The 14862-nt window shown below is 32.6% G+C and overlaps 1 protein-coding gene across 1 annotated transcript in view; it reads right to left on the bottom strand.

The window, feature by feature from the left end:
• Positions 1-14862, bottom strand: part of LOC129002482 (diuretic hormone receptor-like) — an 84748-nt gene that overhangs the window by 2290 nt on the left and 67596 nt on the right. Inside the window, exons 5-11 of the mRNA XM_054430320.1 lie at positions 12426-12519; positions 11073-11187; positions 10491-10571; positions 6218-6300; positions 2775-2903; positions 1736-1921; positions 328-488 (exon numbers count right to left, since the gene is read on the bottom strand). Of these exons, the coding sequence (XP_054286295.1) occupies positions 328-488; positions 1736-1921; positions 2775-2903; positions 6218-6300; positions 10491-10571; positions 11073-11187; positions 12426-12519 (849 nt within the window). The remainder of the gene's footprint in view (positions 1-327; positions 489-1735; positions 1922-2774; positions 2904-6217; positions 6301-10490; positions 10572-11072; positions 11188-12425; positions 12520-14862) is intronic.

Below are 14862 nucleotides of genomic sequence, written 5' to 3' on the forward strand. Positions count from 1 at the left end.
AAAGTAGTTTGACGTATTAATCTGAAGATGGGCTAAGCTCATCACGTAAAAGTGTGTAATAATATTCAACGTATTACTTTGACAGCAGAACTGTATACCTTCAACTATTAAATTTAACCTCGTTAAATGAAATTTAAGAAGTCTTAAACCAACTTAACGTTGTACAACATTGAGCAGGAATACACGAATATGGTACCTATTTTTAAAGCGACTGTTTCAATGTAAGTAGCTCCTCTCAATATTACAGAACTATATAAAACTTATGCAACACAGACAGTAGACAGTAGACCCAATACTGCTGTGGCAGATTTCAATCACGTGACAAACCTTATGTTCTCCTGCTGCGTGGACGGAGACCACTCTTTGCTGGTGGAGTAGCGAGGCCCCATATTCAGATCTCGAGCCTCCTTCCATTGGGCTAGGTGGTGCCTCAATGTGTTCTGTACCTCACTGTTGAGAAAACAGTAGAGGAGTGCCACCAGGAACCCCTGCAACATAACAAGTATACTGTAGACTCCAAAATGTAAGGTATTTTTCTGTTTGGTGAACGTAGAGTTCGGCAAGCATAACCTCCTTCCACTGGGCTAGGTGGTGCATCAACGTGTTCTGTACCTCACTCTTGTGTGTACAGTGATGGCACACAAGGAACCCCTGCAAGATATCAAGTATACTGTAGACTCAAAAATTTAAGGTATTTTTCTGTTTGGAAACAATAGTGAAAGAGTAACCACTAACCATAAACCTATATCAACACCACCAAGAACCCAGAACAACTAGTAGGGGGCCTATATAGTAGTAAGCCTTATAATGAGATTTTTAATTGCTAGAACTTCATTAATACTGTAAATAGATTTAATACTAAATAGATCCAATAGAGAGTAAGCTCTTCTGATTCGGTAAACATATCCAAATTTGCTTCATAGTGCACTTGCAGCTTCAAAGGAGATCCAAATCCCCTATCATGGTGTTATCACCAGACAAGCACCGCTTGGATAAATATTGGATATTTTTCAAATGTTAATCACCTAACTTATCACTTGAAAACGTTGTTGTAAGTGCGGTGATTTAGACACTTTATATCTATAAAGTGTCGTTGTTAATTGTGAATTACAAAGACAAAATAGAAGATTTACCATACGGAGCTGAACTTAACACTCTTTTACCATAGATGAAGTAATATTATTCTATGATTTTACTTACCTAAAGAAACCCGTATATTAGGTTTATCAGTCAGAGCCGCTATCATGTTTAAGAACAAAAGCGATAGAGATACAACAGAGAGAAATATCTTGATCATACAGTTGGTAGTCTCAAATAATCAATAACATTTTCTTAAATGAATCTCATTGTGATTTGTCTTTTCTTCTAGAAGGAGGGGAGGGGTTTCGGGGGTTGAAACAGTTTTCAGGTGCATGAAAGTCTGGCATGGGAGTAGAAGATTGGTCATCTAGTAGTGATGCTAAGTGCCGGAATAACCTGTTAATGTTTGTCATGTCAACCTTTCTTCGTAGGATAAGCCTAGACTTTAATAACCTTGGAGGACAGCTGAACAAGGCGTTGTGAAATGCTCGCCTTTGACCTTTAATATTTATTTCAAGATAAATGTGTGGAGAATCGTTTAAACGAAATTTTGCAGCTACTAAATACATTAGTAATATAATTATTTTACACCTGTAAGTCGGACACGCCAAGACTTAAAACCTTATCCCCGCATGTTTTCGTGTGATCCTCCCACCTGTATAGACAACAAGAGGGCTCGCACGTTGTGATAGTAGCTTGCTAAGTGATCCTCTGTGGGAGCGTCAAGGAACAGAACATAAGTGACTCCCAGCAGTGGGATCAGCACCAGCAGTGCCTTGGTGGCCTTGCGGTACTGCTGAGTCTCCGCATTAGTGGCTGATCTCAGCTTGGTTATCAGCACCTGTATCAGACAATTCGTTATTATCAGTATTGCGTAGAAACATTGAGTGTCCTCTAAATTCATTTGCATGAATTACACAATATGGATAGGCAGTTTTTAGAGTTTTCCTTGAAACCAATTTTTATTAATAGGAAATAAAGTGAACCAGATACACACACTGTCTGAAAAAAGAAGGCTGTCACCAAAAGAGCGGTTCTCGACTAAATTCCCAGGGGTCATGAAGGATAGGAAGAAAAATTAACCATGTTGTTTTACGTGATCTAACTAACAACATAGACCACAATGTATGTCCAAGGTTCAAGCCCAAATACGCTTGTTTGCATCATTATAATTTAATCAGTTCAATTAATTTCTTGTTACTTTACTACATTTCAAATTGTGTTACTGTATATTATACAATTGATATGTTGAACTTTTGACGATAATGCAACGACCTAACATTATAATAAATTAATTGATAAATAATTTCGATCAATGCAATTACTGACAATCAAAATTTACAACTATTCTCAACAGCTGAATTTATACCGAAGGGACTAAAAATACTTTTTAGACCCACAACGCATGCATAAAAAATGCTGTTTTTGCTGTTATCTCAAAATAAAAGAGTAACTCATGATCGCAAATGCATTACAGCTTTACCGTACTATGTGTAAACCACACGCATTGGCACGCTTCACAATTTACAATTTGATTAAAAGCCTCCTCGCAGTATTAAATATAAACAATATTAGCAAATTATCTACCAACATGAAATACTCAAACTATGAAAAATATTTGTTAAAAATCTCTTTTCCAAATAATGGTAGAATTGCTAGTTCTAAAATTCGCTAAGCCGTGTTAGGAAACATACCCACATGATACTACAGAGGAAGAATATGTTTAGGAGGAGAACAGAAAGCATCGGTCCCTGATATATCCAGTCGTACACGTCGGGCACCAACATGGAACATTGAGGCATCATGGCAGAGATCAAGCGTGCCTGGGAACACCAGAAATCGCAATATATAATAATGTAGATTTATTATTTCGAAAGTAGACAATCAAACTTAGAACTAAAACAATAGAATAGTGTTCATTACAAGTACTAAATGTAGAATTTTCCGCTGCGCACCCAAGGCCTATGTGTAAAGCAGAATCGATACACCATGAAGAGAATTCTTCAGTATTTTGTGAAAACATAACGCTAATGATCAAATTTCAATAAATGTGTGTTTAAAAATGGTAATGTACTAAGATTTATTGATTTTAAGGAAGAGAAAGTTGGAAATTTATAAAACAGTACAACAAGTATAGTTACGAACTAAAAATTAAAATAAGAATAATCGTATCAATGAACTGGCTACTATCGATTGTATTGGGACTTAAAAAAGCTTATTTTTTACTACTAAATAAACTCCAAAAGAAGTTGTACCAAATTGGTATTTAAGTAGGGACGCTAACTGATTGCATTGACCTAATAAGTATGAGGATGATTGAAGTGCCTAATCGATACCGAACTAATATTACAGTTAATCAAATATTTTTCTTACATATAAAAAAGACAGTAAACATTTACAGTGGGTGAGGAAGCATTATATGTACATAGTAGTACATAATTTATAATTTTATTTAATGCCCATTTGATCAAATTTTAAGTTTTACTTAACATTCATGTATTCATACATGTATTCAATTGTGGGTTCAACCTTTAGATGGATTATGTTCTTGTATCCTTTAATTCCACATCGATTTCATATTTTATTGCTATACTCTAAAATATGTTTCATCAATGTGACCTCTAATTAAATATACCAAAGTAAAAGTTCTCTGTGATGTTTTTAATATACCCTGTTTAATAGAGTCAGCGGATTTTGAACTAAAAAAAAGAAACGTACACATATTTAGAATCCCAGTGCTTTAAAGTGTTTCTTTACACATTTCTTTCACAGCCATTGTGAGTATCTAGCTACTTTTAATCGTTATCCATGTGATCAAATCAAATCCACTGCCAAACGTGTCCCCCTTTCCTTGCAGGGGCTAAAACGCGTCCAGAGTGGTTTAAACAGATAAGTTAAGTGTGAATAGGCTCTGATTTTCAATAGGCATGTTGTGGTAATGTTTTAACAACGGCCTGGTTTAACAGCATATAAAGAACCCTATCAGAGTTTTGACACGCTGAATTTCATTGTTTCCGCACAATATGACGCTTAGTTAATCTATTCAACGGTTATTGCACATTACGGTAGAACAATGTACACTGTGCGATGGAGCCGCCACTACGTTACGTTTATGTTAATATACTGCTACAGTATGTGTTACTTTTCAAACAAAGATTTTATACTTAAAATAATTATTATATTTAATGTACATTCAAGAGTGTATTATTGTGTTTAATTTAGTCACAGCGGAGAGTGCAATGTATAAATTAGTTTCACCAAGGAGAGATTTTTGTTTTTGTTTTCCTTTAGTTACTTAATTGTAAGTTTAAATTCCCGACATGTTCTTAACTGTAAACCATTGTCTAAGAACATTCGTAAAAACAAAATTGGAATATCATAATACAAACAAACCAAAACTAAAAACCTAAGATAAGCTAAGTGAAATAGTCTCATTAAAATTAATGTTTCTGCTTGGATCTAATAAGAAATTACTTATTCTTGTAAAAAAAAACAAGCGACTTCAAACGCACTAAAAATAATGAAATAAATTTTATAAAGCAAACTTTTTAATACTCAAGGTCACGTATTTCAAGTCACATCAGCAGAAACATGTTTATTAATTAAAATACTACACACTTTTAAGACAATTATGCACTCTCACTATATTCTTAGGTTGTGTAAGGAATTATTTCTTTTAATTTATATTTGGGCCCCTTTTACGAATGCTTTGGTTTTCACAATACACCTTTATTTGTCAATATCATACAGCTATTACCATGTTTTTATGAGTGAGAAAATTCTATACTCAAAACGGAATTATACAAACATCAGGCCAAACTTTTAAATAGCTTTCATAAATGCCTTTTTGCAAAATAATTTATTTTCACCACACTATGATGTTTTTGGATGTATTACATACGTTAATTGGTGCCTGAAAGTTACGTTTTGCTGGCCATGTCAGCTGTCATCGTAATTTGGGGACCGAGCAGGTTTTTACAGGCCGGGGCCGCAAAATCAGCTGTCCGCTTACTTACTTAAAACATGAATGCATTTTAAATACACATTCAAAATCCATAGCATTGAATTAGAATTGTGTTATTGTCACCGTTGCCTAGCAACTATTTATTTTTATTTTTGCTGATTCCTCAAATTATTTCTTCACATAACCTTAAAGTTATAGTTGTGTTGACTATCAGTGTGCATTATTATAGTGGTGAATAGTGGTAATAGGGTATAGTGTGGTGAAAAATAGCGTTCGTACCACGGACCGTAATGGTTTTGCAGCTCTCGGTCGATTTAAGTTCTCGACTTCGTCTCGAACTTAAAAACTATCTCGAGCCAGCAAAACCTCATTTTCGGCCCTAGGTAAGAAATATACTATTAGCCTTCATGGCAAGAAATAGTTTATTGATAAACCATATTAAAACACCAGATAAAACATGTTTATAAACAAATTAAATATGCACATATGAACATGTCAATATGATTATTTTATCCTATTTACCAAGTTTTGCTAAGAGTTGCTTCTTATTTGGAGTTCAATTTCTATCCTAGAGTTCATGAATTAGTTTCTAACCTAAGAGAAAATGTTAAACCTTTTTAAAAGTGCTGAAGGATTCTTCCACACAGAAACATAGGTCTTAAAGAAATTATTCAAATATCTGAATTTAATTAGAACATAATTAAGTCTGAATATGGTTTTGGATTTTTTTCGTATCCAATGAGACAAATCAAAAATGTTTCTTTACAAAACAATTTACAGACTTAATAAGGTTTCATCTTTGTGGCTTAAAGCATAAAGTAGTGATATCCAAGTTTCATAAACCCAACATAAAGCAATTTAATCTTTGTTTGTTATCAACTAAATTTTAACTCCTGAAAAACTATATAAAAGACAATCCTCTAGGCTTTTAAAACTTTAATACAGATTTACAATGAACAATACTTACCAAATTGTTCACAAGACATTATACACTTATTATTTAAAAATAATTGCTACGAACTATTTTAAAAATATAATGGGACTTGCTCTAAGCCTGTGAAAAATGGTGTAAAAGACTTACTCTCAAGATTCCGATTGATTATTTTTTAATGTCAATGGGGAGTAAAAACTCCAAACGTTTTACAGGTAATATTTTTTGGAACTATTTTTTACCTCCAATGGACCTTCAGTAGGCGCGTCGTTGGTGAACACACTCTTGATAATGATCCAGGCGATCACTACTATCAAAGGAATTCCTGTAACAAATTTAATAATGGAACAATTGTACTACTTATGAGAATGGTGAACACTTTTGAGCAATTCCCTTATGGAATAGAAAGAACATTCAATTAAACGTTGGAATCCCGCGCTAACAATTTGGACAGTAATAAAGTAGAAATGTATATAGTGTTGTGTATTAGTCAATGGTATTAATTAGTACTACTGATTGGGCCTTCGACAGAGTGTGTTGCCTTCAATTATTGTTGTTTTATACAACAAATTAAGATTTGTTGTATAAAATAAAATCTATTTATTTCTATCTATCTATATTATATCTATATATTATATCTATCTATTATTTATTTGTCAAGACAAAGCTTATTTGATTTAATTCAACTTATTTGAGATTTTAGTTTATTATGAATCAAATAAATAAACTATCATAGTTTAATAGGCTAAGAGAAAAATACAATTTCTAAAATAGGTGCTAGTTATACTTTAAGTTTATTTCATTGGAATTTATCTAAAGTCAATTTTTATATAGTTGCAAAGCTCTATACCTACATCTTTAGGTACAATGAAATAATATAGCCATAGATGAACTATTTAATCAACTATCAATATAAAACAACACGCAAATACACTCAACATATTAAACCTGCACACAAAGCGAATTTACATTATTAGATTTTTAGTAGAATATTTTCTTAAGCTAGTCACATTCATTTTCTATTTACATAACATTTGGTTTATCGATTTCTTAGGTTTGCTGCTACAGATCTTACGATCATGCTGGTTCGTGAACTCGTTCGAAAGATTGTAGATTTACACGTCTGTAGCAGATTTAATCTAAATCGGCACTCGAGTCCAGCTTGCTAACGGACAAATGTATAAATTTATGTAAATGTATATTTTGATTTTGAAAGGATGATGTTTTGGCTTTAGGGACATCAAAACAAAAGAGAAAATCGGTACCTGGTCTAGCGGTTACCATGAGAGTTGAGGTAAACGCTTTATGGCAAATTTGCTAAAAAGGACGACTTTTTAAAACTACAGCAAAAATATTAATGACAAAATTAAAAATTAAAATCGTTGGTAAAAGTTAATTGGACTTACAATCGATGAAAACAATTCTTCAAATTAAGAGTTAAGATTTATGCTATGGCATAATAAATAGTAATAAAATCCAATAAAATTTGTTGCTGACTGATTATACAACATATTTGACTATCAGTTAATGTCATCGATATATAGCTAATTCTAATCGATATATGACTACTCGGTAGTAGTTATATATCGATGGTTAATGATGCTATCCAACAAAAGGTCGACATTGGATGGTAATAACAACAACCAACACCAATGGTAATGGTGTTGGTGCATGGATTGTACGGTTTCCCAAAAAAAACATAGTTAACATCCACATAATAAACCAAAAATAAAATAAAATAAATAAAAATAAATCAAGGTGTATTTAAGATAAAATATTTTAACACCTGAAAAAGTCTTCAACTAAATATCCTGATGTTAAAATTTCATAAAATAGAAGAGAAAACCATTTATTGGTTCAATTTATAAACAGTCACAACAACTAATTTTCTCACTAAATATGCAACAAAGTAACTAAATATAATAGTGCTGATAGACAGCCAAATGTCATCACTGGTTTATTATATCCTATCAAAGTCATTCCTCTAACCACTTAATCACGTTGTCCTTTATAAGGTTCGTAAATGACTTATTTTAGTTCCGTGTTAGATATAAGATGACGTTTATACTTCCTTAACTAAAGCAATAGCAAATTCCTAAAACAATGAGCTTGAACACTAGCATGGCGGGCTTTATGGTGTTAGTTTATAGCTGCATATCCTAGGTTTATAATGTGTGTCCTCAATGGCCAGGCATTATATCTTGGGGAAGCTAACGAGCAAGTATTAGAAAATGGCTAACATTTCATGGCACGTGGTTTGTTCATTTTCGTCGTGTGAATGTTTTTTGCATTTGGTTTTCTTTGTACGAAATTTAATCTTTGATTGTATCCACAATATATACAGTTAACTGCAAAGCATAATTCCGGTCGCTTTTTAATGCTTTGGCAAGTTGAATAAATCAACTTTTGTGAGCTTAGACACCGAGAGAATATAAAATAAAATATGAAATGATGAAACGTTGTTTACTCATACAGGTAAGGTTAGGGCCGCCATACGCCCTTTCTTGACATGTATAGAAACTGAGTTCCATGCTGTAAAATACCGTAATTCTTTGCGTTCATACTATCCTAAAAAAATTACAAAAACAAACATAAAAGGACAGTTTTATAAAACATATAGCTTACCTTTTTCCTCATCAACCTAATTATTTTTTTAACAACTTCAATGGCAGACTATATGCAGTGATTATTTCAATACATTCATTTAAAGCTCATGTTATCCAGGGGATGGATTATAATTTTTTTACATAAAAACCTTCCCCTGACACTAAGGAACACAACAACAAAAGAATCATCCAATTCAGTGCACTCGTTCTCGAGTTGTGGAATATCATCAAAAAGGGATTCGTTTTTTATCGATTTAAATAGAATTAGTATAACGCGTACTTAGGTTTGCTGCAACAGGGAGGGTAGTTACGCCGTGTAGTTACACGGCGCTCCCAGCGGTGCACGCCAAAACCTATGCTAATCGCAGCACGGCTGACGGTCTATGTTTAATTTTTTTGTCTATGATTATACGCCATCAATTTTTGTACAGTATAAAGGCCCCTAAATAAAAGAAACACATGTTTTGCTACTAAGAGTGTATTTTTATAGGATTTTTACACGTAATATTAGTATTTTGTAAATAGTAAAATACCAAAACCTGTTTATGGTATCTCAAAAACTAGCCTGGGGCCTAATATGTATGAAAACTAAATGAATAAAAAACACCTTTCTAAGTGCTCTAGTATCTTGCAGCAAAGTTGGAAGCAGGGTCATCTTTTAGGGCCAAGACTGTTGTCTTAAAGCAGTAAACTTTCAAGGTGCTGTAAAGACTGCGGTTGAAGCTTTATACCTGAGACTTTGTCAGGATCAAGTCATTGTCTTAGATGGAAGAGAGGCAACTTTATACGTCAGCATACAAAATGGCGACTTAAATCACCCTTGAGAAATCTTAGGATAGAAAATTGCAGTTATATATACACATATATATATTATATAATAATATATTCTGTAACTGTCTCCGATAATGCTTGTTTATCATTGTGAATGGTTGAAATTGATTGTGTTTTTATTTAACGTCTGGCAAAAGTTTGTAGAGTATTGGTGAAAAATGATCGATTATTGTTGAAAGACGTCTATTATAATCATCCAATAAATTGCACAAACATTTCAATACTAGTCGAGAGGTTATTAAAAACCGGCATCAGTACATCCACTAGACATTTTTATTTCAGCACTACATACTACAAACTACATAGGCTAAATAAAGTTTTGCAGTTTCTTTTAGTTTTATTTGCCATTTGCAAGTACAAGCAACACGGAGCGTTCGTTACATTAGTGACTTCCTGAAGCTATAACAGGTACAACAGTCACGATGTTCCGTAGTTACTTTGTAACAGTTCCCGGTCATTAAGTGACGTCATGAATCGTCTTTACTGCTCCGAGTTTTACGTCAAACCAGATGGGCAAAGTTGAAAGATAGACATCCATTAAATCAGAGTTTATTTGCCGTATTTTTATGTCATAAATGAGAAGGTTTGAAGATCAAAGCATAACTTTTGACCCTAAGGATTAAAGTAAAAATTCAAAATATCATACAGATTGACCTTACGATCTTTTAAATTGATAAAGGCTTAAGGTACCTGTGTTACACTTATTTTGCGATCTGTTGTTTTCGCCTCTTAACTAAATCTTTTTCCCCCTTAGTTTGTGATACCATGATTAAGATATGATTAAACACCAGGTCTGACTATATACATCTTATTTATCATTAGTGACGAAGATGCAATTTGGTACAATCTATTTACCTTTCAGTTTAGCTTGATAAACGTTTGATGTTCAAAAGAAATAGATTATTGACATTAGCATTCTCTGTCATGTGCTTAGCGCAATTTTGTTTTTTTATCTTTAATGGCTACAACTTTGAAATTCTGATGAACCATATTCAAAGCTTATCCATCATGTATATACCACCTTCATTCATCAAAACCACCTTTCGTATTATTTTAAAGTAAAAATCAAATATCTTACCCCATCCAATGCAAGCATACGATCTCAACTTCAGATTCTGTCTTGCAAACGTTTTAACTACCAACATGTACAAATACAGCCCTGAAAGCAAAACAGGTAATTAACTTTAAGGTTGAATTTTGTTCATAACTGTAACGGTGTACTGAACAGTCTTTATAACTTTTAAAGCAGAAACCTCGTTAAATTAAATATATGACCTAGGGCCATTAACAGTGTAGTAACTCTAAAGTAAACTTCTAGCTTGAGTTTAATTAAAGTGTATTTTAGAGACTATAAACGTTTACTGCAGCGTGGATTGCTTTATATTGGAGACTGTACAATAACCCATGTAGCTTGAGATTGTGGTCCATCTTGTATTCAATCAAAGATTTCCACTGGGAATTTAAAAAATCCAAAGCGTCGTTCAAAACTTATTTTTTCATTTACGTAATTGGAAATTTACGGAATGAATAATATCTTAAATACTATGTAGACCAGTTGAAGTAAGTTTTTCCTGGAAGAGATCAATGTCGCCTGGAATCTTTAAGTGTGACCTTGAATTAATGTTCTTAGTTCGATTTCATTGCATAAATGAAAACTTACCTTCCACGAACATCCAGAAGAAGTTTGTTAAATACAGATAGTGAAGTATTATGTTCAGTGTGAGTATCGTTACCGTGCATTCCTGGCCTAGCGTGCCTTCGTTGGTCTGGTACATCTACACAAACAAATATCGGTTCAAATTATATGTATAGAACTTTGACAGCTACAATATCTAAACGCTAGCTGTGGTACTTAAAGATAGCCACAACTCGTAGATAAATAAATTTAAAAGCCATTTGTTGTTATATGAGGAAATAATTGATTTACATCAAATCAAATATATTGCTATCTTATATATTAATTAATAGTTTTACCAGAAAATTCATCTTTATAAAAATCAAATAATAATTTATCCTTTAAACAATTGGTTGTCTTCTGGCATTAAATAAATCCCTAACAACACTTAACTAAGTTAAGCTAAACTAAGCTGGTCAGTAATGCAGTAATAGAAGCAGGGCTGCCAACTTATGAGCTTGTCCCTAAACAGTACTATAAACTTGTTACTTGGGTTGCATTAAAACACCATGTAATTTCCTAAAACAAAAATCCTGATTGGTGCTAATACGGATAAAAAGACCACCTTTAAAAATCGTCGATATTTTTAAACTTATTTTGCAAATATGTACTTGTACAGTACAGTGTAAATATATCAATGCTACAAGTCCTATTTTTGATTTTGTACGTAAAATAAGATAGAAACTTACTCTCTTATTAATGAGCGTTAGAGTAACATGATATCAAACGCACGCCGAAACAAACTTATACCATGCCTTTTTATAGCATCCAAAGTCATTGGTATAGTAATTATACAAATTATGTGAAAGAGGAGTGGGGTGGATGTGATATTGGGTAGCTTAGTTATTAATAAGGACCTGCTGAATCATTTATTGGGCTTAACCCATTACTGAACGCCAATATACTTTTGACCTGTTTCCCGAAATCTAATAACAACAGTTATTGGTAATTGCTTTTCATTTTGTGCGAACATAATTAACAGTTCATCATAAACATGATTTTCAACTGTACGTTTGGATAACATAATTTATTATTTCGTAACCCATATTTTTTATGATTGCAAATATCAACTACACTAAGCAAACATTTTTTTTCAATTCAACGTGGGAACATCCAATCCAAATCCAAAAGGTGGATGTTATTCCAACAAATCGTTTAGATATATCAAAGATAGCTTAAGATAGCTTAAAGAAGGCAGTCTAATTGAGTGGAGCTTCCGTTTACTAAGTATGTATAGTGTGACAAATAACATGCATTTAATAAATAATCGGCCCATTTACTCAGTAGCAATAACTATACATTAAACAGCCTCACCATTGTGTCGGCCCTTACTCTCACCTGTATGGGGTGAGTAAGCATCCATACGGTGTCTGACAGCATGTAAGTCCCCATCAAGTTAGTGTGGATAGTGTTCCTCAGGCACCTCAGATCTCTGCAATATCACGAGGAATACTGTTACTTAATCAGTTCAATTATTCGCATAAAAGAACAAGTATAAAATATATATCACCTAATTACATTACGAATGTGTATTACCATTTTTATTTGATTTTTCAAGATGAAACTAATTCCTATTTTTTTTATTTTGTAGAACACCAATAGCTTTGCCAAGGTAAGCATGTAGTAGGTAGCATGTTCCTACAAGTTCTGCTTTAAAACTTTACACATCCACGGACGGATTTTGTGTTGGCAAGGACCCATTATCTAGCTTTGTGTCAAATTGCATCTCACGTGGTTCAGCAGGCTGCGTTCACCCGGAACAGAAAACACCTCTATTATAGATTATAAATTTTTACATAAGTTTTTGTAGACACCTAGCTTGTCACTTAGGAAACTTGAAACTTAGGAAACTTGAAACTTAGGAATATCAATTGAATGAACCCGTAGACTAATAACATTTGCTTAGAACAACGTAATGTTAAACAAACTCTGACCCCTATGTAGGTACATAAAGTTTTTTGTATACCATACATAACAACCCATCGCTAAATCACAATAATTTCAAATTTACAACATGAATTTGTACATCAGTTAACAAATGTATAAACATGGTTCTGTAACAAAGAGGCGAATAAATAAAGTAGAGGTAGAAATTTGAGTTCGGCAGTAACACGTAGAACGTCCATCTACAGAACCAGCAAACAAATATGCAATTAAAACTAACTACTATTACGGAACTAACTATTGTAATTGCAGTATCCCACTTTATGGTTCCTATGTTACTCTACAATTTTCAAGTAATAACTGACCAAACCCCCTGGTTTAATTTAAACTTTATTTTTTTAAATCTTTAATTCAAAGTGGTTAACTAGAATGATTAAACTAATACTTACTGTGAGTGAAACTATGAAGGAATCCAAAACTTGATCACTTTTAACAATGTAAAAACTTACCACTTCCATGACCATACTTCCATACTTTTATGAGATTGCAAGTAAAAAAGAACAATTGTAGTTTCGTTTTATGTTTTGGTTTTACTGCGTGATTAAAATAATTTTAACAGTATAACAATTTTTTTAAATCCGTTGTAGGATTTTAATGAGGTAAGTTTTAAACAGATTGACGAAACTGGTTAAATGAGTGGCTGATAATAAAAATTAATTATTTTGACCATTTTCAATAAATAGTATAACCCGTGAATTAATATCACGTTACCCAATTTAGTGATATTAATTCACTTTACATTGTGAAAATGCATTAGCATCGCTAATATCTAATCAATCATTTGGAACGCTAGGCAACGAGATCTCTAAATTTGGAGTATTTTTCGTTACAATGTGTTTATTATTACTTCCGCAGCTCTACAGGCCTGTTAGTCTTTGGTTTCTACCATAACCTGTATTTGACGTTCACCAGTAGTAAAATAAATTTAAAAAAATCCTTAGATTTTGTAAAACAACCAGTCTACCAAGTCTAGTTGAATTATCTTAATCAATTATGAAAAATACCTTATAGATTCACCACACTAACGGGTCACGGATTTATCCCGGCTAAGTTTTTATCTCAAATATTTATAGTCAATGGTTTTGTGTTCCGCCCCACTGAGGGCAAAAAGTTTCTTTTGAAACATAGATAAATTTTTACTTTTTATTCAATAACCAGTGTGATCGGCAATAGTAGGTACATTAGATACTATTTCTTTAATATCGGGTTTTTACTAAAATGAAAAACATTTAACATTTACCTAGAGGACCCATGCTGCTCCGCAGGGTTAAAATAAATATAATATCCAAGAAATAATCAAATTTATGATTTTTTATTGAATAATACAGTATCTTGAGCTTAACTGAATCAAACGATCAATATCTCAAATTAAAGCCTATAATTTACTGATTATTTTGAGTTTAAAACATATAGAAAAACATGAAAAATACTGGATCTATTGATTTTTAATCATATAAAAACCTTATGAAAAATACTTTTTATGTTGGTTGTTCACCTTGCGTTTGCTTGAAACTCTTCCGATTTGAATAACTAATAGCTTAAATGGAAGCCAGTATTTCATTAAAGGTTCTTAAACAAAATTATATAGTATTATAAAATTTTAACTGTTGAAGGTACATTTTAAATTGAAGTAAGAATTAGAAAATAAATCAAATTATGTGTTTTGGTCGAGTAATACAGTATGTAAATATTTGCCGATGCTTTATGTGAAAACTTGGTGAACATGCCTTCAATTTGAGACCTCAGTCATGAAAATCGGTCGGGTAGAAAAGCCAAACGAACTCGAAAATAAAAACCAAATTTAACTCCCATAAATACATGGGGAGCAAAT

The sequence above is a fragment of the Macrosteles quadrilineatus genome, unplaced genomic scaffold, assembly GCF_028750875.1.
Source record: "Macrosteles quadrilineatus isolate MER2022 unplaced genomic scaffold, UCM_ALF_1.0 Scaffold_9__3_contigs__length_116548681, whole genome shotgun sequence".
NCBI classification, from domain to species: Eukaryota; Metazoa; Arthropoda; class Insecta; order Hemiptera; family Cicadellidae; genus Macrosteles; species Macrosteles quadrilineatus.